The following is a 27185-nucleotide window of genomic DNA, read 5'->3' as shown; positions in this document are numbered from 1 at the left end:
TTCTGTTGTGTTTGGTCTCAGAATGGTGTGTCTCCAGTGAGACCTTCCTCTGGCAGCCACTGTCTGCTGCCTTCTGCTCAGGGGCATCAGCTGGGACACTGAGCACTGCCTTCTCCCACAGAACTGCCTGCCCATACCCATTATAAGAGCTTTTTAATTACTTGTCCTGTATAGTATTGGCTTTTCAGCTAACCACAGCATCAAAAAGTGTTGAGAGCATGGTAATTCTGATAACTATTCTGAAGAAGTAAATATTTTTTTTTTTTTTTTTTTTTTTTTATTACAGCTCTGTACTTATAAAAAGGAAACAGGTTGGGAAACCCATGAAACTCTGTAAATGCATAGGTGGATAATAAGTAGAGGTGTTTTTCATTCTTTCCAAGTATGGATGTGCCACTGAGCTCACAAGGTTGAGATAGATATATTATTTGTTTCTACAAGGCAAAGAGAAACACTTTGTTACATAAGAAAATTGCTGAATGGGAAATACAGCACTTTGTTATTTTAGGACCATGAACAGGTATCCGATTAGTGTCAGTAATTCTGCATATTCGTACTGGATATAGTTAAGTTTTTATTTGTAGACACACCTGAGTTGTTTTACCCATACTTCAGTCGAGGTACCTGCTGTCAGTGTTGTGGTAGCTCAGTTCTAGAGGTGACCTTGGCAGAGCTGTCAGCTCGGCTCAGTTGTAGCATCACTTCAGCGGATCTGGCTAGCTTTTGGAGGAGGTCCTGTTTATGTGTGGCCAGTTCAAAGCATGAGTAAAGTGTGTTTGTATAGATGGTCATATTCATTCATTAATCTTTTCTATTTGATTTTCAAATTATAAACAGGGATCTAGTTTAATCCTTTATGCACTGATTTAGAACTGCAGAGTATATCAGTGCAAAAATGTAATCTTTTAGTTTATTTAATATGTCATTACTTGATCATTTTTTAAATAATAAAACTTCATCAGAATCATAAGGGAAAACCATCCTCTGTGGAGTATGTAATACACTGTAGATTGTCAGTGGTTTCAGAAGACATTTTTCGTAAAGTAGGCTTCATAACCTCCTTCTACCTCACACAGAGTTTTGTTAGTTTTATTATTTACAGATCATTAATCATAGATAAGGATTAGTGATTTTGGAGCTGAGTGCCAGAAGCAATTTTCCGTTTAGTCACCTAAAAACATTTATTTGAATAAATTTCTTATATTTCTTCTATTCTGTACTGAAGTTACAGTGAGATTATGACAACAGCCATTTTCTCTTGTTTCTGTTCTTTTAAAAAAAGAAAGAAAATAAATAAGACCTTTTAGAGGACATATGAAGATTTATATTACCTCTCCTCTCCCAAATTTAAAATGGAAACACAGAAGGTAATGTCCTTAATATATGGAAATTTCTGGCTGAATGGCTGGGGCAGGGGGTTGGTGATTGGTGGCATGAAATCTAGTTGGAGCCGAGTGACTGGCAGTGTACCCCAGGGCTCAGAGCTGGATCCAGCCCTGTTTAACATCTTCATTAATGATCTGGATAATGGCAGTAGCTTTGCAGATGACACAAAGCTGGGACAAGTGGCTGTTATGTTAGAGGGTTGTGCTGCCATCCAGAAGGACTTTGACAGGCTGAAGAAAGAAGCCAGCCGACTTGTTTCTGAAGCCAAGACCTACTGGGTTTGGATAAGAACTTTATTCATCCTAATACAACTCTTAAAATGCTTCTTGTTTCCATTTTACAGGTATGAACACAGAAATTATTGTTAAGGTTTCAGTAATAACCAACACAAAACAACAAAGATTGTTACCTTTCCCAGGGAAAAGTAAATCTGAATTAATGGAACTTTAAATTAAATCCATTGAGATATCCTGTACTCTACAGCTGTCATGGCTATGTCTCGTATTTGGGAAGAAAGGGAAGTGCTGGCTTTTTTTCTTGGAAATGTGAGATGAGATTATTGAGATAAGTTCTCTGAATATTTAATCGATTTTCCTAGCTTTTGCAAATTTTAAAGGGCTATAATTACAGATGTGACAGTGGGCCAAAAATTTGGTACTCTTTAAAAAGTTTGTGGGTACTGTTTTGGCTTTAGCTAATTCTTTAAAAGTTTGTAATACAAATATTTTTATAGTAATGTTTTAAATAAAATAAGCTACACTTTGGACCCTCATTTTTAGTTTCCCTGTTATTTGTGGAGTCAGAGAAAAAGTTTTGCAAAGTAGTGAGATTTTCTAAATGGTTGTATGTACAGAGATGGGGAAATAAATAGCCAAAACTGCTCTGCAAGTCACTAGCTTAACTGGAAATGTAATTCATATATTTTCCATTGTAGACTTGTAGTATCTTGAGCTTGTCAGAAAGTACAGTAAAATAAGAAAAGTGAGTTCTCCACTTACACCGCATCCCAGTCCCGCTTCTTTGACTCCCTATATTGTTCTTGGTTTCTGGGTCTGCTCTTCTGTAGCCATCTGTTCACTTCCCAGAATAGCACTGCTTGTCTCTCAGTGTAGAACTTTCCTCATTATCTATAATACATTTTAACTTCCCTTTGAATACTACTAATTTTAATACTGATTTTTTTTTTAATACGTTACTGAATCTTCCTGCATTAAATCGTTTAACACCAACATTGATGTACATAATTATGCCAACATGTTTTGGGATATTGAACATTAGAAATAATTCTTGGTTTTCAGTGTTTTCTGTTTTTTTCTGTTTGTGTTATTGTTTTGCATTGCTCTAAGTATTACTTCATTTGGAACTAGTCAAATACTAAATTACAAATACGCTAGCAAGCGGAAAGGCGGTACCACACAGTCACACAGCAGGTAATTCCAGATTCATCCCATGTTCACAGTGATTCAAGGCTCTGTGCGTGTTGCTTGACTGACTGACTGCTGACAGACTAGAATCAATAAGAGCCTTATCTTCGTGAGGGCACTAATTTGCCTCTCCTGTCTCCAACCATTGATTTTCCCATACATTCTATCTTACTATCTTTGATGTCTCTAATTTTCTGTAATAACTTACAACTTTTGACATCTCTAATTTTGTAAAATTCACTTGAAGTTGGTCATCGTATTAAAAATTAGAATTTGGAAGGAAACCTGAGGGAAGGGGAAAAGGTAGATAAGCACAGAAAGATGAATAGACAGCATTTAAATAATTTCTGTAGGCAAAAGCAGGCATCTTTACCGAAGAATTTAAAAACAGTTATGTTTAGTATGTGTGTCTGGCAGTCAGAGTTCTTCTGTCACAGCAATGCTGAAAGCTTTATGCACTTTTAAAATTCATAAATGTGGATGTTTTAAAAAATTTAATTGCTTCCTGCTCCATACTCATGGAACAATTCTTTGGAGGAGCAAAATGGCCTTTCTCAATGAACTGGTGAAGTTGCAAATACGGGCTTTAGTTGTTTAATAGTGATTATGTTGATAGTTTTAACTAAGGCATTAAGATTTTTCTTAATGTTACTTAGGAACGTTTTCTGTCTAAGTTTAAAGCCTCTATGAAGTGTCTAGGTGTATTAAAGGATTAGGTTTCTTTGCAAACATTTTCATAGTTTAGGTTTTTTTTTTTTTTTTAAATTACTTTTATCTTTGTTTTCCTCAAACCTATATTCCTCCAGACTAGAGGAGAAAGCCCAAATTTAGCCCAGAATTTAACGAAAATACAAAAAGCAGTATTCTGCACCACTGTCATTTAAACTTTGTGATTTTTTTTCTTTCATTTCCACCCTCCTCTCTGTTGTAATGTCGGTTTATTGGGTTAGATGTGATTTCACAGACCTTCTGTGTCAGAATAGGTAGGAACTAATTTGGGGAAGCAATATGAATTTGTTCAGATTTCAAACCTTTCGAGACAAAATGAGAAAGGAGGAAAAATTTTGTTTCTTATAATTATAAATGAATTACAGATATTCTGCAGAGCAGCATGGCTCCCATGAATCCATTCAAAATGTTGATATTGAGAACTAATGAGCAGCGTCTTGTATACAAGCACATGTCCTAAAAACTGTGTCAGCCAGAAGAACTGGCAGCAGCTGATGCTGTTCAGAGTCTCAGAAAGGCCAAGGTTGGAAGGCATTTCTGGAGGTCATGTCGTCCAGCTCCTCTGTCCCCTGACCCGTTTCCCGCAGATGCCAGGACTACCTTGTTCTGTGCTAATCCATCCTTGCTGAGTGGCACCATGTGTGAGGTGGCCTGTAGAGAAATGAGGCAGTTCTGCAGACATATATATTCTGGAATCTAGCAAAATTTGAAAAGAGCTTTGGTATTTGCATGCAGCTTTGAAATCTTAAAATCTTGTAGATGAATCTAAGAAATATCAGAAGACTTTAAAATGCTTCAGTTAGGATAATATTTAACTGGTAGAAACTGAGATGCAGCTTTCACATGGGGCAGATTATTTTAAAGCCTCATCCTCCACCTGTTTCTCTGTTGTCCTGCACAGTCTACTGCTGGTTACAGGGTATTGCCTAGATATGTCACCAGTGTGAGCCACCATGGTAACATTTCTATGAATCTACAGACTTAGAATTGATATAGTTTTCTATGTGCCCTTGCATGGTTAAAGCAAACAAAGGTTTTACTGGTGAGGGAGGAGGGGCAGCTCAACTGGGATGGTTGTAGCCCATCACCCTCACAATCTCCAGTATCTTCCATCATCCTTTTTGACTATAGACACTCGTGTACCCTCAGTGCAGTGCTGTCTTCTCCTAGGTGCTTCATCACATGCGCTACATGTGTCAGCCAGCTGTGGCTTACCGACTTCCAGAGCAGGGAAGCCCTAACCCCCTCATGGCTTAGGGTGTTGCAAGTAGACTTCAACAGAAAACACAAACCACATCAAAATACAGGCAATAAAGCAATACAGTGCACATCTTTGTTGTTGACATCATTGTTTTTGTAGTGAAAAAGCCCTCATCCTGGCATGGTTAGCAGCTGACTCTGATGTGTTAGTGCATTTAAAACTGTTCTGTACTGTGAAGAGCAGAAATGTTATCTTTCTGCTTGGTGAAACGTTGGCCAATTAAACAGCAATGCCACGAAGTGCCATTTCTTCACAACAAAAATAATTTCAAATATTTCAACATCTTTGCAAGCCAAGGAATAGCAAAAGAGTGTATGCCTTGCTGTGCAGAAATAGTTTAGATACTCCTTTAAAACATTTCCCAGCCTGACTCTGCCTTTTCAGAGGAGAGTATTTTATAGCTGAGCCCCTGCCATGCCCTTCTGAGCAGTGGCCTTGCCCTGCCTATGCTGATGTTGATTTGCTTTTCTTGCCAGAAAGGCAGGACACAAAACTGAATGGGTAGGGGCTAAAGACAAGACCTCCAAGTCACCAGTGATGGGAAATGAGAAGCCTCAAATTAGATTCTTATATACCAGTTTAATTCCTCTCCATAGATGTCTTTGAAATGCTTAAAATATGAGGGAGAAAATGAAGTAGAGGATACAAAGTGTGGGGGGGAAAGCCTTGCATAATAAACAAGGAGTGTTCAAGTGCTTTTATTACCAAGATCCTCTATTGCTTTTTCAGTAGAAAATTCTGAAAAATTAAAATATTTTGGTGTTTGAAAGTTTTTCCAGTGGTGGGCAATCCAGTCACTAGAGAATTCTCAACAATGCTGAATTTGCTGTCACTCTACACAAGAGGTTTTGATCAGTAATAATTTTAAATAGATTTACTGACTAAGATGCTTCAGAAAATAATGTTACAGCATCCCATTTGTGGCAAAGTACGCTAAGGATGTTTCCTTATGTATTCTGATGAGAGCACTGCTATTTATAGAATCTTAATTTATGTGGCAGTTTACCATTCACCTGCTTTTAACATCTGGCAATATTTCCATATTTTCATTCTGTAGGCCTTACTGCTTTAGTTTGTGAAACTACAGCACTATGAAATATGATGGTTGCCTAAAAACAGCAGCCCTGAAAGGCCAGCAGTGCTTCTGCTGGCAGTTCTAAATGCAAGCAGATCTTACAGATTATTTTAATGGGACATTCATATGAGTTTTCAGCTTACTGCTTCTCTTCCAAAATGTAACTAGAGGCTACTGATGTTAATGGCATCTAATGTTAATGGTCTTTTTTTCTCTATTTTTGATGCCAAGTTTTTTACACTGAAACCACAGTAAGTAAAATTTTAAAATATGAAACAGAAGCCTTTTTATAGAATCACAGAATAATTTAGGTTGGAAGTTGTGAAGATCAGCTAGGCCACTGCACAAAGCAAGTCTAATAAGATCAACTTGTTCAGGGAGGCCTCCAGGGTCTTAAACACCAGCAAAGATGGGGAGTCCACAGCCTTGCTGGGTATCCTTTTCTACTATTCAACCAAAACATTTTTTTTTTTTAAATATATATATACACACACCCATATATACACACATACATAAAATATTTATGGATATGTAAAATTACAATATATATTTACACATATAAAATTTATACACATAAAATTTATAGCTGTAATTAATATATAATATACATTAAATAAAAATGATAGAATATAAAAGACTTTCTTTGGAAAGTCAGTATTTTGTGGGAAAAAAAAATTAAGATTTACAAATAAATGTGAAGTGTAATCACTATTTTAGGACTTCTGCAGTCAAGAGTACCAAAAAATAGTATTTTTCCCTCAGTGATGAGAAGTATTAATTTCACTTGATGAACGAGAGGAGAATGAGAATAATTTGCAAAATTCAGCACAGGTGATTCACAATAGAAGTCAGTAGTGGAATTCAGGAAAACTGCATACCAAACATGCATACTATGTATACCTATAAATTTAAGACTTTATTTTTGCTGTTGTCTTAAAATAAGTACTCACTTCAAGGAGAGGAATTCCAGAATGGACTAGTAAAATGTGTGATGCATTCAGTTTCCCATCCACTCAACAGCCCATTTAAAAGGGAATTTATTAATATCGCAGATCTTAGAATATACTGTAAAAAAGAAAAGGAAAAAAGTTTGGCAAAGAAGTGTTTCCTTCTTTCCCAGTTAAAATAACATTGATATCTATTCCCATTTTTATTGTCTTCAAATGAGTGATTTAAAACATCACAGCTCAAAGGCTTCAAGTAAGAGCAAGTCATTATGTAATGACAGAAAAGACACCAAACTTTTCAGTGGCATATATGGTTTGTATCTATTCTTGTTGGCCATTTGTGAACAGTGAGGATTACTAAGGGTGCAGTAAGTAATAATAATAATTATAATAATCATCATCCTCCTGTCATTCTCCTCCTCCTCTTCCTCCTCATTGTTGATCAGGCAGGGAGGACTCGGAGCAAATAAGGAAAACCAGTATAGAAAGGTATATGACTTGCAGTTTCAGGAGGGCCACAAGAACATGTTATTCTTGATAGGGCTATAAGAGTGGCAAGAAATGAGCCCATGCTATTTAGATCATAACCTATTTAGCCTTCCTGACTGAGGCAGTCACACACATACGCAGCCCGAGACTGTAATGCCAAGTGCAGTAGCATGCCAGTGGGCAGAGACCGCAAACCCCCTGAGTCAGGCAGGAGGGGTCTGCGATTGCCAGGGAACAGTGTCTCTGTGGGCTCCCACAGTGGGAACCTCTCAGTATTCTGCTGCTGCTCTGTTTGTCTCATTTCCAGGACCGTTGCCTTGGCTGGGTGTGTAGGGCAGAAGCTGGTGAGGGGGAACCCTTGGCACCATGCTCCACGTTGCCATGTTACAAATGTGGCAACTGCTGGGTTTCTTCTGAGCAGCAAGAAATGTAAATCGAGAGGAGCAAGTGTTCATGTGGGGTGTCATTCTCCTACAGATGCCAGAATATCTTGGTATGGTCCTGACAGCTGATTGATTGATTGGATTCATTGCCTGTATAAGCAAACATATGAGAGATGACAGGCTGTATAGGTTTTAAAGACTTAGCCTCTTTTGTTGCTTGCTGCAGGCTTAGAGTTAAAATCTGTTAAAGATTTGGAATCAGCCAAGAGAGGGAACTAATAGTTAAGAGTAAACAGCCAAATATCATCGTGCCAAGATTATCTCCAGAGGATATAATTTTTTCTGTTTCGGGGAAAAAAAAAAAGATATATTCATTCACATTACACAAACAGGGAGGGCAGTAAGATGACATTTGTAGATTGCAAAGGTGTTTAGGAATAGAAATGACTGTGAGTCCCTGACAGACAAAGTTACATAAATGAGCAACATGATTATGACAAAAATCATGATTAGGTAGCTAAAACAAATGGGAGAAATAATTTAGGCTACTTACTGCATCAGTAATTCTAATTTCATTGTAACTAAGAAGGAATACAATTTTGAGCATGGCTAAAATACATTAGATCAGAAAGAATGCAGTACAGATAGAAAGTTAGGAGTGAATATGCTTAAGTGTATGGAGGAACAGTCAGAGGAGGAAACATTGGAGTAGAGCTCTCTGGGCTCCTGTCAGATGAGGGTTATAGAGAGCTAGAAAGCATTCCCACTTACTGTCTCACAGATTGGGCTGAAGGCCTACAATTAAAGTAAGCAAATTTTAAACTAATAAAATATTTTTAGTGCAATTCATGATTTGTCAGTTAAAATTGTTTTAAAATATCTGATTGGAAGAGATAGCAAGGTTTCAGAAAGGGAACAGATGGTAAACTGAAATAACCCTTGTATTTTCACCTTGTAATCAGGACCTGAAATCAAGGACTGGCATTCAAGACTCCATAAGGGTCTTGAATGTTGTAACTTGGTAAGTAAACATAAACAAAGGTAGACAATTGTAAATCTTAGTTCTCTTATAATTTTTAGCATATTTTTAGTCTCTGTATTTTTATTTTATGTGTCAAGTTTGGTGGAGCATGTTTCAAGGAGTATATGAAGCATGACTTCTAGTACTCTGAAATAATTTGCGATTGTAATTTTAATTAGTTGAATGAATGGGTGATGGGTGTCAAAGCTATAAACACTTAGCTTTTAAACTGATTTTCATGTTTCTCACAGCTCCCTGAGATAATTGGCTCAGTTTTAACTATTTAAAGCTTTTTCAGGATCCTCCCAATTGGAAGAATTTACAAGAGACATTGGTTCATGTTTCCAAAGTTTATTCATAACCCTTAGGAACAGACACAGGGGAAACAAATGAATAATGGGATGAAGGAGTCAATCTCTGTTCTAGGAACAGTTAACTGAAAAATGGTCAGCTCCAGAGCTGTGTAGAGTAGGCACAGTTTATACATGTAATGTTAGAATAAACAAAGCATTGGGAAAACGTTAAAAGCCTTTAATTCTCTTTGAGTTAGAGATCAGGGGTAAGGAATTAATCTATTTTTCTTTAGGAGTTCTCTGTTTCATAAAATATAGGCTTTCTGGTGAGGTACCCTCTCCTCCCATGGCACCTGAGTGGAACTTGCCCCACCGTGATCTTCACTGCTGCCACCAGTAGAGACAGAAGTGACCTAAGTGTAGACAATATTGAAAATTGCATTTTTTAATAACGTGTACTTTCCTCTGTAGGTTTTGATATCAGCAGTTGTTCAGTCTCTTACCTGTTCTGGAAAGACCTGTGGTACATTTCCAGATCATCGTGAAGAAACACAGCTTCCCACCAGCTGTGATAATTGCAGAGCCCTGGGAAGCCCGCAAAAGCCTGGAACAGCGTGACTAGGTCAACTTTGTGTGAATGTGACTATATTTCTTCCAAGAGCTTGAGGGTACTTCAGATGCCTTTATGCTGTTGCAAATCTGAGCTAATAAACCCTGCCATGGCTGAGTTGGCACCATGTAAAGTTAGCTTAGGTGTATCCGTCTTGCTGTTTCCTGACCTAAGCTTGTATAGTGGCATTAGAGTGTATAAAGTCCGTGAGTGTTGATCAGGATTTAATATATGTGCCTCAGTGCTAGTCCTGCTGTATCCAAGCTGGCACTGCTTGTGCTAACATAGTGGCCTTGTGGTCTAGATTTAGCAGTGTTCATCAGCTCAAACTGAGCTCTTGCCAATTAAATAAATCCACGTGCAGTGCTGCATCTGGGCCAGTAAGACCTACCAGAACTAGGGTGCGATACTGTGGGTTGAACCCAGTGAACCCAAATGGACCGTGCCATTAGGTGTGTTGCCCTGCATGCTCAATAATAACTGTCTGTGGAGGTTTTTTCCTCCCTTCTCTGAGATATTCTTTTACTTTTGATGATGGAAAGTTGTTTGTAAAAAGAAAACTCTATGATGGTGGTTGCTTTTTAAACAAGCTGTAGGATTTATCTTAATGTACTTTGTTTATCTTGACCACTTACTGGTTGTTTGTTTGTTTTTTTCTCTAGTTAGAGTTGAAAATTTCTCCTTAAAGTGTTTCTATTTTGAAACAATGCATTTCGTAACTGCCACTTGTTTTAAGGAGACTTAAGATTACTAGTACAAAAAAGATATCTAAAGAAAATGTGTTTTGGACAAAGAAGAATTGTCCTATTTTTAAGTTTCATTGCAGGCACTTTTGATAATACTGTTTTTCCCACTTCTATAAATAATTTTACCATAAACTATCAAGAATTCACATTCAGTGAATTGAAATTTGTAAACTTACACTTTGTAAAAACTAGATTTGGGAAAAAGTAGTTAATGTAAAATAGTTAAATACTGTTAGATGGTAATGTATTTATACTAAATATGAGTATTTTTATTATGTTTTACTTTTAACTCATATCCTCATTTTACATTATTAAATTATATTGATTTGGTCTTCTAATAGTAAAAGAGAATCGTTTAAAGATTCCTTTGCATGAATGGACATGCTTATACCCAATAAAGTAGGTAGCTACAGCTGAATTTTAATCTCAAGGTCTTTACATAATCTCTGCTATCAAAAGAATACCTTTTATAGGTCAGTATGGTCCTTGCAGGGCCACAGTTCAGATCTTTGAATATAGAGCTGTGCTAAATAGTTCATTATTGTGTAATTGCTTACAGGAGACTCTTCTGTCCCAGGTGATTCATTAGGCAAGCAAACAAAAGGGGCAGGTACACCAAACTGGGCCCATGTACTAATTTGCCAACAAAATAAAGGAAGGAATGTCTTTTTAATCAAGTCCTTGCCTATAACAGAATTGCTTGTCCGCAGTATGTGTCTGTGTCTTGTTTATGTGCTAACTGGCACTGTTTTGCTATGATTACACCTTCAGGCTTTGAAATCTAACAGCTGCATATGATTTAACACTCTTCATTCAGGCTGGAGTTGTGTGTGGTTGTCACTGGGATTTTGGCAGTGTTGTTAGCTCATTAACGCATTTAGCATTGTCAGCTCCACTTCCTCCTCATTTCTGTTAATCTCAGTTTGTGTCAATCCCCTGGTCCAGTATTGCAGATGATCTTTATTTGCTTTCACTTAAACTCTGAAGATGAGCCTGGAACACATAGTAAGACTGCTTTGTGGCCTGATCCTGGATCTCCTCCAGCCCTATGCCTTGTCTTTGTGTTTCCCTCTGCCCTTCCTGTAATCTAAAATTCATGCTGTCCGTCCTTGTAAATCCTGTAGTGCATGGTTGTAGGTCTGGATTCGGGGAAGGCGTCTTATCAAACCAGAGATACAATGACTAGGGGAAACCTTAAGTTTGGAGTTGCTGCCTTCTGCTGTGATAGAGTTTTGGCTACTTCAGGTGCTGGACAATGACCTGAATAACAGCGAACAAAGTAGGTTTTTTTCCCCCTCTCCTTTTTTACTATGTGTTTTTAAGGTGGTTTGTTTTAACAGTGTTTGGCAGTCTACGTTGACCTGTGCAGAAAATATCTCAGGTTCCTTGAGGATGACAGGTTACCTGATGTCTGATGTCTAGGGCTGTATGAGACATGAGCAGAGGCAAGACAGGACACTGAGGCCCTGGGGCCTGTGGGTTGGTCCTGGAGGATTGTCCAAGTATCAGCAGGTCTGTATGAGTTTAGCTGGGCAGCAATGCAAAGAGGGGTGTTTGCTGCATGCCATAATGTGAAGTACGGTTTCTTAAATCCTGTCATTAATTGATCATCGAAACCTGAGCTCACAAGTCTGTAATAAAATATTTGTGTTTTGGGGACAGAGGAAATGGAGAAGTCACTGGAGTGGTTCACATAAGAAATGCAGTGTTTATAGACAGAATGTGTCATTAGGAAGATGGAGTACAGTTTTTCTTGTGGTGCGTGTGTTTCTTGATCAAGCTGGCTGATAGGGTGTGAAATGTCTTAGCATTTAGCATAGGCGTACTTAGTTGTGTTTAAAAGTGCATCTAGATGAGATTGTAGATTTGATTAGTGTACATTGCAACCAAGAATCCATGTACGCTGTTAAACTGGGCCTGTATAAGATGCTGTGAATTGTTTCAGACATTAGCTAAGAAACTAAACACGTTCATTTCCTGAACTAAATAAAATACAAGAAAACTAAGATTAAGGAAAAGATTTTTTTTAATTTTTTTTTTTTTTGAGTAATGGAAAAAAGCCTAAGACATCCTATAAAGAAATAAGTAAAGCTGAAAATCGAGACCTCCTTGTAAAGACTGCCCTTTAAAGGAATGGTTCTTGGTATCTGCTGTAAGTACAGCTGGTCTCACCTGTGAGAGAACTAATAATTTCAGAGAAGTCTAAAAGGAAGTATTACTCTTCAAAAGTACTTAGCTTTTTTGTTGTTGCTGGTTTAACTCTTCCCCTCTCAGATGTGCTTACCTTCTATCCTTTTCCTTCCCATCCTAGAATTTTTTACAGTTTTTCAGTGGAAGGGGGTGCAACAAAAACTTATTATTGGAAATACATGTTGGGAAAAAAACCCCAAAATACAAAGTTTATTTATTTCCAATGAAAAGTAACAAGAGTCCAAAGGAAACATTCCATCAAGCATTTAGTATTCATAGCTTCAAGGAATTTATTTTTTTTTCGGATACAAACAATTAGAAGTATTGATAAAGCTACATCTCCAAAGATTTGAATGTCTTTAATGGCTTGATGTTTTTTTTCTGAAGTTCACCTGATCACTGTAGGGATCACGCTGATAGTGTGACTGGGTTGAAACTCAAGCTTGTTAGAATATTGGGTTAAAACCCAGGACAGAATTCGTTGACCAAGGCCATACAAATATAGTAAAATTTAATTGATAAGTCATTTGAAAGAGGTGTAAACCACTAGACTAATGGATATACAGAAAAAATGGCTCATTTAATTGCTGTTAGAAAATGTGAAAAATCTTTGGGAGGTTTAGAAGTTCATAGCCTTCAGAGATGCTCTAACATAAATTTTACATCATTATCAACTGCAGCACAGAAGGCCTCCTGTGTTCAAGAATAATTCCTATGTCATTTAATCTGTTCTTAAGTCTTTTGAGAACCAGCCTGTGCACTTTACTTGCCCTCACTCTTCTTACAGAAGGATTATTTGTGAGGTTTCACCCTTCTAGCTCTTGTAAGATTTGCTCTCTATTTTTTATGATTTTCTCACAGTTATTTTTCTTGTGCAACACTATACTTCATCTCTTCTCACTCTGATGTTTGTTTTACTGCTGTATTTATATAAACACACCTTTTTGCTAAGCTAATCAAGAAAGCTCTTTTCACCTCCTCTAAGATGTCTTGTTTTTCTTTATCATTGCAATAGCCTGCCTTAGCTTACAGGTGGCATTACTGCTTCCCTGTGATTTCTGCAAGAAGTCATAGATTAACACATCTAACTTGTATTTCTGGTTTACGATCACCCTGTTTTTCACTAGGTCACCTGAACCTGTCTCTTCTCCTGTTTTTTGAGTAGTTTAGCTCATTTTTTTATAGTAGTACTTCTTTGTCAGTCTTTGAGGATACCATTCTGGCACTTTGTAGCACTTCATCGAAGGGAAAGAGAGGGAAGACTTGCTCTGCTCTGAGATCCAGTAAAGCATAGTTTGAAGAGCTTGCTATGGGACGTTCATAAAGGTGGATATTAAATTTCGTTGTCTTGAAAAAATATACTTAGAATTTCCCTATATTTTAGTATATGACAAAAACTCTGTGAAAAACAAATGATGACAGAAACATTCATTAGATGTGAGAGGCAGATGTATACAGGGAGTCAAACTAATCACTGCAGCCTTGTCTTTAAAATCTATTAAGTTGCAGCTGATGGGTTGTCTGCTGTGTCGACCTTTACCTGATCAGAGAAAATCGGGACAAATACATTGTACTGGTGCTTACTGATGTGGCAGAGAAAGCACAGGAACTCTCTTGCTGGGTGGGTGAGAAAGAGGCTACTTATGGGACTTTGCTGAATTGAAATAACCAGGATAAAATAAATGTCTTCTTGCTTTTGACTGCTGATAACTTGTATTTGGAAATGAATTATAATACAGGAATTGAAGCTACAACTAGTCTTGATACTATGGCTGTCTGTGAATGCCCAATGAAAATAAATTTTAGTAAATAAGTTGAAGTTACTGGTTTGCTCTTTTATTTCAAACAGGTCAATCTCAACAGTGCGATTTCTTTGATCTGCATGCTTCATCTGACAGTTTGCAGAAGCAGCCTTTTTCTTCCTTTATTTTCCTATCAGATTTTCACATTATGTAGTACAATAAAAATTCCCACTAGTGCATACATTTTGTAACTTGTTCCAAACTGTTGTGTCTCAGCCTTTGTATTTCTGATGACAAAGTTTTCAAAGATAAAAGGAAAACGGAACTCAAATAGTGATATGATCAGACCTTCTCAGCTAGTTTAACTTTTCTGAAACTGTTGCTGTTTATGATAGTTCTTTGGCAATAAAAATTAAGTGGTTATGTAAATAGGAAGGTTACAACACTGATTTAAAAAGGTCCTGCTTATTTTTGGAATGCAATTCTTTGTTCTCATGGGGGAAAAAAATCATTTGCATCTGGACTGATATCAGAAGCGTTAACCATCTCTAATATGCATATCTTGTAGATCTTAATATCACCAGCACAATGTTTTGAACTTGGAAGTCTTATTTTTCAGTAATTTAATGAGTTTTATACTTAAAAAAAAAAAAATACAGTCCATATAGAAGAGAGGCTCCTTTCCTAATGAGGTTATTTTAGCTCTTTTAATACTCCATTTAAATAAAATGTTTTGTTACCTTTTTTTTGCATAGCAGTTGGGTCAGAATATGTGAACCTATGGAGGGTGTGGTATGTTTTCTGTTGCCTGACCCAGATCACCTCTCAGCAAATCTTTGAATGCTGTTTATTTGTGTGCTTTAAGTACCACCATGCCTTAACTCAATTTTTAAAATAATTTCCACGGTGACATGTTTGCCTAGATACTGCACAACCTATTGGTAATGATGTTAAGGTGTTGCAACTACTTTTATTGTTAAATAGTTGTGGTTTAAAACTGAAAGTGTTGACATTTTATGATTTCATTATCTTGCATCTATTTTTAGCAGAATTAAGTTTAAAGTGGAAATGAAAAGGGAAGGAAACTTGAAATTTGGTGTGCATAGATGCCTTGCAATTTTGAAAATGGTTTTTAGATTATCTGCTATGGGTAAATAAGGTTTACAAGATCAAAAGATGGACAATGTCATCATTCAGTCTTTCCATTGCTCTTTGAGGTCCCCCCTTTTAAACCTGTTTAACGCACATATGAAAAAAGTGGTAACAGGATAATAGAAAAGTAACTGGAACGGAACAAAAAGAGAATTTTTAAGGATACAGTTATCTATAAATGAAATGAAAATTAGCAGACAGGCAAAGGGGAGACTTGGATTGTTACCCCCACTGAGGAGAAGGCAGATTGGTGTTGACTGGTGCTTTCACATGCATGGCTTTGTATTAGTTTTAGTTCTCTTCCTTGTGTGGGTATCATAGGGAATCTGGATGTATTATGGTGATAGTGGCATTTAGGTCACAAGTTCATAGGAGACCAGCCTGTATTATTTCTGCTACTCACAGAAAACAGATTTTCTTAGCAGTTATAAGCTTTCACAATTTGCATGCAGATTAGTAGTTCTTTTTATTCTGTAAATACCTTGGAGAGATTTGTGTGCAGATATGCAAATAGTATAAGTGCTCTTCTTATAATTAATTTGCTGCCTTCTGTAATAAATCTGGTAAAGGTGCTGCAAAATTTTTGTAATATGCCATCTGTTTTATGTATGTTTGCTGGTTGATATGCAGTCACTTGAAAAATATGACAGTAGCAGAGAAAAGAGGCAGGATATTTATCTCTGATGTTAGTGTTCATGGGACCTGCAATATACCTTCAAACCATTTTAATAGTAAGAGAATAAATCTTTACATTCCGGTAGTATCCCATTCCTTTGCCTTCTTTAAAGTATGCCTATGACAGGAATTCTTTGTCTGCAGAATAGGCTTTTAAAGAGAGGTGGTTTGAGGCCTGAGAAAAAATTCTGTTACCTTCTTATATCCTAAAACCTAAGCTTCCTTAGCAGTGTTTGTTATGTCCTGAAGTGAACAATATGTACAATTGCAGAAGGTAAAGGTGGGTGCTTGCTGCAATGTGTATAATGTTGGGCCTATAAAAACAAAATACTTGAATCCTGCTATATTTGCATGCAGTGCATGGAACAGAACCACCTGAATCTGAAATATGAGACTTCTGAATAATGCTTTACTGCAAGCAAAACCAGACTCGAATATGATGCTGTGTCAGACAAGACTTTCCAGAACATCCCCAAATGTATTAAATACTTTTTGTATTTATCAGCTGCTGAATGAATCTGGTATAAAAACCTAAGCATATAAGTGATCCTATAAAAAAGGGGGTAAGGAAGAGAGATCTGCTATGGAAAGTCTTCCAAAAATACTACAGACAGATGAAGAAGTCTTAAGAAACAGTAAAAAATTTAGGAGATGTTATCATTAAAAGACAAAAATATAAGAAATTAATCTCTTATACATCAGTGCATACTGTTCAATGTTGTAGTAGTCCATGTACTGTTGAACTAAAAGTGCATCACAGTTATCAATGACTGTTTTCCTGAGTGTAGCATTTTTGTTGTCAAGATAGTTTTTTTATCAACAGGTAACTGCAACTAATCTAAAAGCAGTTCTGAATTCTGAGAACCAAGAGGAAAATCTGGCAGGTAATAGTAGTTTTCAGTTTTCTGTAACTGCAAATTTTGATATTGGAAAGGTAAACATTTATATTCTTTACCAAACCATAGATAGCCCTTCATTTTTTGAGGGTAATGATTGCATTTTTTCTAAAGCATATGATATGAAAATGACCATTAACAGCTGTAGAATTGCAAGTACTTTGATCTAAAGAGGCCTTTTGTTTACTGGGAATACACTGTGTGGGATAAGAGATTAAGTGACAGTTTTAAAGGGCTATATTTCAAATTGTAGGACATTTAAAAAAGTTGTAAATTGATGATATCCTGCCTCTACTTGAAGAAAACATTAATTTACCTTCAGAATTGAAGAACTTCTACTTCTAATTTTGGAAATCAACAGACTAATAATCCCTTTTCCTTCAATATGGTCTCATTTAAAACTCTGTTAAAGCAAAGGAAAAAAAAAAAATCATATGACATCCCTCCAGAGTCCCATCTCTCAATCACCGTCATGGACAGATTTAGAAGTTCACAAATGCCAAGTGGGAAGGCTTCACAGCTGTTGTAAACTGAATGTTTGCACATTAGAGCGTGAATGCTGATTTTAACCTTTTCATACGGAATTTTGTATGCTCTGTAATTGACAGGTGAGGACTATATTCCCTTACTGGCTTCCCATCTATGTTACTTCTCAGGCAGAAGACTAATCACGGGTCAGAAACAGAACATCAGTAATAGAAACCAGGACCTGAAAGTAGGATGAATGTTGGGAGAATTGGAGCTATTGCTATAAACTTCTCCATTTTTGATACATGTAACAGCTCATTTGGAAGTCAAACTGTATAATGGATGTTTAGGGATTTCTCCTTAGTATGATGTTTTCCAGACTGTGCGTTTCTGTTGTAGGAGTGGGCTCAGTCTATGCCCGTGATAGTTGTGCCAATATTTTGTATAAAACATTTCTAGTACCCTATAGACTGACATTTCATGTTCAATACTCAATGGAGCAAATACCTTTTAGGAAACTTACTGTTGTAATTCTCCTTGTCGATAAGGAAGTGTACGCTAGGGGTGTAATACAGATCAGAGGCTCAGCCACTTGATGTATACATAGAGGGGAGTAGCTAACAATTCTTTATCTCTCCAGTAACCACGCACTCAGCACTGCTTAAAATACTAACTTCTATAAACTTTGAGGGATTAAAAATATAAAAATGAAATTTCAAAACAAGACAATAAAATCTTGCACAGGGATTGTGTTCATATAGATGTCCTATGCAAAAGTCTCCCTTGGCTGTGCTTTAAAGACAAGAAGTTAGGCATGGCCTTTGTGTATGTAGTACCATTTGTGGCTCTGACACAGTTTTCTGCCTTTTCCTCCCTCAAACCTTAAAGCACCATTGATCATCCCAATCTTTCTCTCATACCATCAAACACAGATTCACCCTATGTCCTTCTTAAAATTAATAACTTGCACTTCAATCAGAGCATACAATTTTTTAAAATACATGCAGTGTTGATTTATGGTTTTCTAAGTCATGAGAAATGTAGTACCTACTCTGCTTGGCTGCTTTCACCTTGTGTTTATTGCTGAACATTTGTTTTCTTTCCTGGACTAGAGTTTGCAAGGACATGAGGGAGCATGGCTGTGCTTGTATACAGGTCAGTAAAGTACAGTAAAGTCTTCCTGTAAGAGGTCTTATTCCAACCCATTCCACTGAATTATTTCCTCTCACTGGAAGCTCTCCTGTTGCTATCAATGCTAGTAATTTAATTGGCAATTATAGTCAAATGTTAGTTTTCAGAAATTTTATTTTGCTGAATATTAACTAAACTGTTGGAATTCTTGGTTGTTAAATATGAATTATTTCAAACCCAGTCTTATCTGAGGCATCTGTGTTTTCTGAATCTGGTTAGAACAGTACCCTATGAAGAGGCTTACTTGCAAATTTACAGCTTCCCAGTGTTCTGACTGTCCTACAATCAAAAAAAAAAAAAACCACCCAACTGGGGAGATGAAGTTGATACCTTTTTCAAAGTTTGTAGGTATTTAATGTTGAGTTAGTCTTTTTATCAGAAACTTGTATTGCCCAGCTCTGCTAACTAGAGGGATGCTTTGCAGTTTTCAACTTCATTCATAAAAAGGGTATTGTAATACTAGAGTTATGCTGAGACAAGTAAGACAGAGACAGTTTCTGGCAACTCTAGGCTTTCATTTAGTTTCAACATGCTTTATAAACTTCATGAGTTATATACAAATAATGGCTAGTTTTACTGATAATTTTATGTTGTTGCTTTTTATTTTCCCTTTAAAATGTTTTAGAATAGTCATAATAGTTTCCTCAATTATAACTGTAATTACTTTCGATGAGGAGATTGGAGAAGACAGTAGAAGAAATACAGCAAGTTCAGACTGAATATTTAATGCTTAAGAAATGTTTGATTTTGATAGTGAAAAAGTAATATTGACCATCATTTTTATTCATGATGTATAATGTTGGCATATGAGATACGTTGATACATCAGTAGTGTAGGTGTATGACAAGACAGTAGGTAAAATATTCTGTTTACTGTTTTGTTGCCAGACTCGACAAGAGACAAATATAAACTATCAAGTATCAATTTAGTTGGGTTTTTTATCTCCCATAAAATCTAGAGCGTAGTTTTTTTGTGAGTCTGCTGATCTTGGAATTAGTCCTTTACCTCAGGAGTTAGAGACTGTAAATTCAAGGGTCAGTGCAATAGATGGGCATGGAAATTAAAAATTTCTGAAGGCTCAAGGTGAGATTCCCTGGCAAGATAGGTAGCACTTGTGAACTCAGTACAGGTGGCTTTCATTTTAGTATAGAGACAGTGATTAAATTGTAATGGCAGCAACAGGCCAGGAGTTCTGGACTTTGGTAGCACAAGTAGCTGCTGTTTAAACTGAAGATCTGTGGCAATTACCTCAAAGCCAAGAGCCTCCATGTGATATGCTGCCTGGCTTTCAGGGATCGTGCGCAATGAGCAGCTGTTAGGTGGTGTTTTCGGAGTTGGCAGCGAAGAGAAGCTTAGGATGTACCAACTGGCTATTACAGTGTTGAGGTGCAAAGCAGGTAAACTTTGTTATGTTGTCAGCACTTGACAAATGCTGCTGTTATTGTCATATACCGTTAGCTGTCAGGCTTTGTGTGAGAGCTGGGGCCAGTACCTGTTCCATCAGCTACCCCAGCCGCTACTTCTGGGACCCTTTCTTCCAGTGCCGTCATCCCCAGGAGGCTAACAGGCTTTGCACTCGTGAGATGCGTTGGCAACAAGAGGTACTAGTAGAAACATTTTTGAGTTTTGTAGCGTATTAGGTAGGCCTGTCACAATATGTGTCGTAATCTGTGAAAATAACATATTTTGGGAATGATTTGCATTTTTTTGATGCCGGTGATGCACATGAATAGATACAGATGTAAATGAAAAAGGGTATCTTGCATTTAGAGAGAAAGAAGTAGGAATACTTGCTTTTGTAGATGATTTTAAATGCATTCCCTTTCTCCAAATGTGAAATTGTGTTATGTGTTGGAAGATGAACAACAACGCATTTCTTCATAAGCTTTCTTCTGTCTGGCAGATTACCTTGCTAGTCATGGCAAATTGATCTTTGCACTCATGTTGCCATATCGTAACCTCTGTGTCCTTCAGAAAGTTTGCTGTAGTCAGAAATAACTGTAATTTCTTTGAACTGATGCTGAATTTTCAAAAAGCGTTTGTGCCACTATTTTTTTTTCCCCACCTCTCAGATTGACTGTGGTTGTGTTTGAGAAATGAGCCTGCTTGTGGGAATGGAGTATATGTGCTGAGAGAATTAGCCAAGAGAACAGATTTGGAGTTTCATGTTTAAATCACATAATCTTTTTTTTTTTTTTTTTTTTTTTTTTTATGTAGTGAAGAAAAGGAAAGCACACTAATACTCTTTTAAACTTCTGTGAAATTTACTGTGTTGTAATTTCAATTGTTACAGTAACTAGCTGCTTTACATGCACTTTATAAGTTAATTATAAGCTGTTTGAATAAATTTTTGCTCTTAATTGCATGTTTTGGATATTGCTCATATTAAACATCTTTGCTAACCCATGAACAACTGCAAACTTAAATACCTAGCAACTCTCACTGTTTCTCATTAGGCAGAGCATACTGACCGGTGCATGACTAAAGACTCTACTGTTAAGTGTATGGATAGCTGTGTATATCTGTGCATCCAGTGTTTGTGTTTGAGACTTCTTGTAGCCACAGTTGGAGAAGTAGTAAGAATGTCAGCCAAAACAGATTGTTTCTGTGTAATCTGTGATACAATGTTTATCACTCTCCGTTGAGTTGATTTATCTTTAAATTGAGTGAAACCTCACTGAAAATGAGACTTTATTTATGAACGTTCAAATTATACCCAACTCCAAGAAGTGTTTCTAGTTAATCAAAAGAACTGTGTTCTGTTCTTAAATTTCCACTTTTTTTTTTCCTCTGTTTTTGTTTTGTTTTGTTTTAATTTTATTTCTATTTTTTTTAGTGAGTGACAGTTGCTTCAGGAACCTTGCCGAGGATCGTAGTGGGATAAACCTTAAAGATCTGGTCCAAGACCCTTCTTTGTGAGTATCTGGTTCTTATTGCTAAGCAAAGAAAAGCTTCTTCATTATATCCTTGTGAGTAGTTTTGTAATTATATAAAGAAGTAGTATGATGAAGTACAGTTGGTGCTTTAGTGGCAATACAGTTGCAAAGTTATTAGTCTTTAATACAGATGAATATTATTAAAACCACATTGTTTTTTACACGCTTCTTTTTGTGAGCTAACATCCAGTGAGCACGTATGATAAAGGGTACAAGAGTCATGAGGGATAACAGATTGTGCATGCTGGTATTTCTGTGACAGAGTTGTATGCACATTATTGCCCTTCTTTGTTTAAGGAGGAACTACATACAAATTAGGAGATTTCTGGATAATTATATTATCATCAGTTAGCTTAACACGTAGCATCTTTTTTTTTTTTTTATCTGGTTTCATACAGCTGATATTTACTTCTTCCCCTAGTACTTATTTTAATTCAAGTATATGAGCAGATGATCTAATTCTGACTTCATAGCAGGACTAATGGTCTTCATCTCAGTATTGTATCTTCCTCTAAAATAAAATTCAACCACATGAGCTCTGAGGCAGACTTGAAACTGAATCAAACCTTTTTGTGTTTTGTTTTTGTTTTGGTTTGTTTTTTTTCGGTTAACTTTAGTACTAGCTGAAAATGTTATTGCTAGCATGCACAAGTGTACCACAAGTTATGAGGGAAGGGAAAGAGGGGAAAAATTCACATCTCTTTAACAGAAATTATAGTGCATTCCACAATGGGTCCTGACATGATGGGCCTTTACACTGGCAGACCACGTTTTTCAGTATTTGTTGAGAGGTAGTGGAAAATAACTTATATTTGACATCTTATTTCCATTATGGGAGATTTTTAGTAATGAAGTAGATGCAGAATTCATTTTGTCATGCTGCTACGGGTAAATGACATATGCATATATACATGCATTCTTGGGAAATTCTGACATAATGTATGTAATATTTGATAATTTATACTTCTGAAATGATAGAGGTACAGGGAACAAGCATAATTGTTGCTTGAGATTCACGGAATGAATGCAATAGGTAAATTTTTACTAATTACTATGTAAGTGTTGTAGTCAAGTTTCAAAGGTCTTAATTTTCAACTAAAATTTGCCTTTTGAGTGTTTGTTTTTTTTCTTTTTGAGAACTGTATGTGGGTTTTTTGGGCCGCAGGTATACGTGCTACACATAGTTTTGGTTTTATACCTCTGAAGTTTACTTTCAGAAAGGATGAATTGCCTTTGTTGTAGGATGATCATTTTCCTTACTGTTTACCAAAAGTAATGATATCTTCTAGTTTCCTTCCCTGACTATAATTTACATGAGGAAGATTGTAATAAATTATTGTAATCTGCAAAATGAATGAAATGGATTTCTGTTGCTTATAGCGTAAGCAGCATACATGACTGCCATGAAGCCATTTTTATCACTTTGAAAGATTGAATAAAGTCTCAAAACATCTGTTAGGTCTCAAGGACTGTTTATGACACTTCTATTGTATGACAGATTATAGTGCAAGAAAAGTCTGCTTCTTCCTGCCTACTGATAGGAATGTACATTGTTTTGTCTTCCCAAGTTGATAATCTTGCAGGTTTGTGACTGACTACCTATTAAGAATTCTTGCAAAATTTGTAATGGTGTGAGTGAATCTCCAAAATGAAGAAATGATCTAGGGCTATGTTGTTTAGCCCAGCCTTTTTTAGGTCACTAAGGTCCCATGATGTTGGAATTCTTTATTATGGAAAGAAATGCAAAGGACAGCATGGTACCAAAGCATGAGAATGCCAGCCAAAGAGATAATTTATTGTTTTTTGAAATATTAAAAGCTTTAAAGTATTTGGCCAAGATTTTCACCTATAATGATACCTGAAATAGCAAAATAACCAGTTTCATATTTACAGTTTAGGATTTTTTTGGTGCTCATTCGCTCTGACTGTAGACGAACTGCCTCTTTTCCATGTAATCTAATATCAGATACCAACATCAGATTTACATAAATTCTGATGCTTTCTCTGCTAATGGCTCTGTCACTCTAAAGGTTTGCAGTGCATTTGTAAGATATGACACTAATAAAACAGTTTAACAAAGAGAGTGCAAGAGATTTTAGGTTCATTAGCATATAAATAGATAATCAGTGTGTACTTCTAACAGAAGTTCATATTACTAGCAGATGATGGGTTAGCAACAGAGGTAGAAATACAGTATAATACACCAAGAGGGTAGTATAAAAAAAAAAAGTTTAAGTGGTTTTAGATTAGGATGGTTTGATATACCATGTAAAATGTATTTTGAATGGTGTCCATTTCTTGTGAGGCTTAGCTGCATACAGTTCTCTAAGCTACGTTGGCATCTCACTTGTTTGCCACTCTTAGCTCCATCACAACTTATCTTTCACTATTGCAGTAAGCTTTTTCTGGAGAGCTGAAAGTGTGTCTTTACAAGTAAGTGAAACTCTGTAAGGACACCATTGTAGGGGGTTTTTATTAGTGTCTGATTTATATCAAATGTGCCTAATTGCCAGGGTAGTCTTTTTTTTTTTTTTTTTTTTTCCAACTGATTTCCCAGCTAGAGCAGTCCTAATTCTAAATTTGATCTGCTTTCAGTTCTCTTATCATTAGTAATAAAAGCTCTGCTGCTCATATCAGGAGTTTGATCATCTCTTTCTATTTGTATATTTTACTCTGTCAATGAAAATAGAAATGTTGTTTGAGGAAAAAAAGTATATCAAATAAACAGAAAGTGAGGATTTACTGACTGACTATGGAAGAAGGAAGCATTCAACAACTTTACAATTAAATATCATTTTGTAGTTTATTACAGAAAAGTTGCATTGAACAAAAAATTGATTAGAGGCTCAACTGAAAAGGTGGCTTGAGAGTTAACTGCTATTCTTTATTCATTGCAGCTGATCATAGAATTGCTTGGGTTGGAAGGGACCTTTAAAGGTCATCTAGTCCAATCCTCCTGCAGTGAACAGGGACATCTTCAACTAGATCAGGTTGCTCAGAGCCCCGTGATGTCTCTGTTGTATACAGTGTTCAGTTTTGGACACAAAACTTAAAGATACAGAGGTGTGTAGGAGAACAACAAGAGGAGAAGGCGGTTAGAAAGTGCAGTGCATGGCAGGTGTTACTTAATTTAGAAAACAGCAGTGGTAGAGAGGAAGTATGAGTCGCCTACAGTATATAAAATTATTAAAGGGATTGTTATTTTTGGCTAATGAGAAAGAATTAGTTCAGTTTATAGCAGATTAGATTGTTTGGATAGTTGGAAAAAATTCTGAATGTCAGCATGAGAAAGCAACAGGAGTCTGTTTCTAAGATTGTCAGGGAGGGCTCTGCAGATTACAGTACATGTATATTTAATCCTGTGTAAGTGTAGAGAGCTGGAAAGGCAAACTTTTTTTTTTTTTCTATGAGAAAGGTATGCAGTTTGGCATCAGTGTAGTTAATATGACCAAAACCTTGATGGAACTTAATGTGGCTATTAATATTCAGAGTTTATGATTTCATTTAGACGATGCACCCACTCCAGCCCTGCCTGTCATTCCAGTAACACATAAAAGATATTTAAAATTTTGCATTCTATAGAATTTATCTATGTGAGAAGACTATAGGTGTCTTTCCAGGAATGGTCCTAAACAGCAGAGCTGCAGACAGTGGGTTTAAGCAGAGGAACTAGGCTGGTGGTTCTTGGGTGGTGGTGAAGATGTTCTTTAGACTATGTTCAGCTGAGGTAAAATGCAATGAAACAGCTCAGGATGCCAGCAAAGTCCTGCTTTTGTGGGGAAATCTTTGAGGCTCTGTAGCAAGGCAAAGTTACTTAATCTGGTGCTCATGGAAAGACAGAAGATTGATTGGTTCATTTGACTCCTCTCTTGGGAGCAGACTGAATGTCACCCTCTTTCTTTCCTTCCTTCTCCACCCTCGGTACCCAATCTGTGCTCAGGAGAGAAATGGGTTAGATAGAATTCAATATGGCTATCACCTGAAACAACTCCTAGGTTCTTTACTACTGATTTTTTTCTAACTGTAAATTATTAAAATATACCTCTGAGGTGTGATCCATCAGATTGTTAGAGGGTTAGGTATACCTCCGCTTCAAGCAGAAGTTCTACACATAGGCATTCCCAAGTTTTAGCTCTTAGTTGACACTTCAGAAGATATTTCAGATCTAGCCTGTATATAGACATAAAGTTTATAAAATACTTGTCTAGACAGAAAGGAGGATGCTTTTAATCTTTCTGTGCGATTCACTAGCTGCAGCTGCACATAATCACTGATACACATTTGTTTTGGAAACATCTACAGGGTTTCTTTGAGATTAACAAGATCCAAGAGATTCTGAATAACTTCTTTCTAGGCAAAATCACATCCCATCTAAACTGTGTTTCATATCTCCATATTAGCTGACATCAGTTAAGGAAGAGTAGATAAATCTAAAAGGTAAGAACAGATAACTTTTGACAGGCGATCAGAAGTTTTTTTAATACCTACGTACTATAGACATGGGTTTTTTTGTAAAAGTTGTGAGAAGAAAATGTGACAACCAAAATCTTAATAATCCATAAGTTTATCTGGTTTGTGTTAAACACTCCTGGATGAACTTTGAATTCCATTTGTCCATGGCAGGACATAGAACTCTGACAGAAGTCATCTTTGTCACTGCCTTGTTATATTTTACAACCTAGGAAGGAGGAGTTAGGTACTTTTTTGGGGAAGTAGTGAGAGCTTTAGACTGAAGATGCTGAAGGAATTATTGAGGAACTCTGATTTTTATTATTATTTTTTTTAATCTTACTGAGGATGCAAGATATGCAATAGTATTGAAGACCTGATAAATACAATATTAAATCTGTGGATGTAAAATTTCACAGTGTCTGTCTTCATTTGAAGGAACCTCTCTAGCAGTTGTTGAGGATAACTGCAAGTATTGTAGTTCATTCTTTCTGGATTTTGATCATCATTTGAAATTCAGTAGCATATTCTGTCTTGCTGAAGGTTACAAATGCCTTCTTACGATGATACCAGTTCCTTCCACCTCCCCTTTGTGCAGCCTTTCTAGTTTTTCAGTGCTAGTTACAATATATGAATGTCATGCCTGTTTCTTTTATTTAACTGCTGGTCTTAGTAATGCAGCATAGAGAGGAAACATTTCTTCTGTAACTCTATCTGCTGTTATCTTGTTTTGAAACAGCATTGTAGTGGGAGTTCATGCTCATTTGTTTGTCCATTATTTGTCTGTATCAGCCCATGTTCTTCTTAATAGGCCTGGATTACAAAAATACTTCTCTTGCCTCTCTTGTCTCCTGTTAATGAGCTCATCTGTAAGCATCAAGTGATTTCATCAGGTGATCTTCCTCAGAATAACTGGAGGACTCGCTATGGTAGCCCAGAGTACTCTGTTATGCAGAAGATCAATACTGAGGTGTAACAGAAGTGCGGCCTATTTTAAGTATGGCATCTAATGAAAAAGTTGTACCTGGAAAACTTCCAAAGATCTGACCTGTATCTAAAGTAATTGATGATGATGAGTTTAATCTAATAATCACTTCTTAAAGTTGTTATAAATAGAATTGG

General features: G+C 36.5%; 1 protein-coding gene across 25 annotated transcripts in view; it reads left to right on the top strand.

The window, feature by feature from the left end:
- Positions 1-27185, top strand: part of GPHN (gephyrin) — a 293302-nt gene that overhangs the window by 70988 nt on the left and 195129 nt on the right. For all 25 annotated transcript variants that reach the window (XM_042790904.1, XM_042790910.1, XM_042790897.1 and 22 more), the window contains exon 2: positions 21515-21593. In XM_042790904.1, coding sequence (XP_042646838.1) covers positions 21515-21593 — 79 coding nt within the window. The remainder of the gene's footprint in view (positions 1-21514; positions 21594-27185) is intronic.

This window comes from Tyto alba, unplaced genomic scaffold (genome assembly GCF_018691265.1).
Source record: "Tyto alba isolate M040663 unplaced genomic scaffold, T.alba_DEE_v4.0 Super-Scaffold_18, whole genome shotgun sequence".
Taxonomy (NCBI): Eukaryota; Metazoa; Chordata; class Aves; order Strigiformes; family Tytonidae; genus Tyto; species Tyto alba.
Note: the sequence above shows the minus strand (reverse complement) of the source record. Positions and strands in the feature narration are given on the sequence as shown.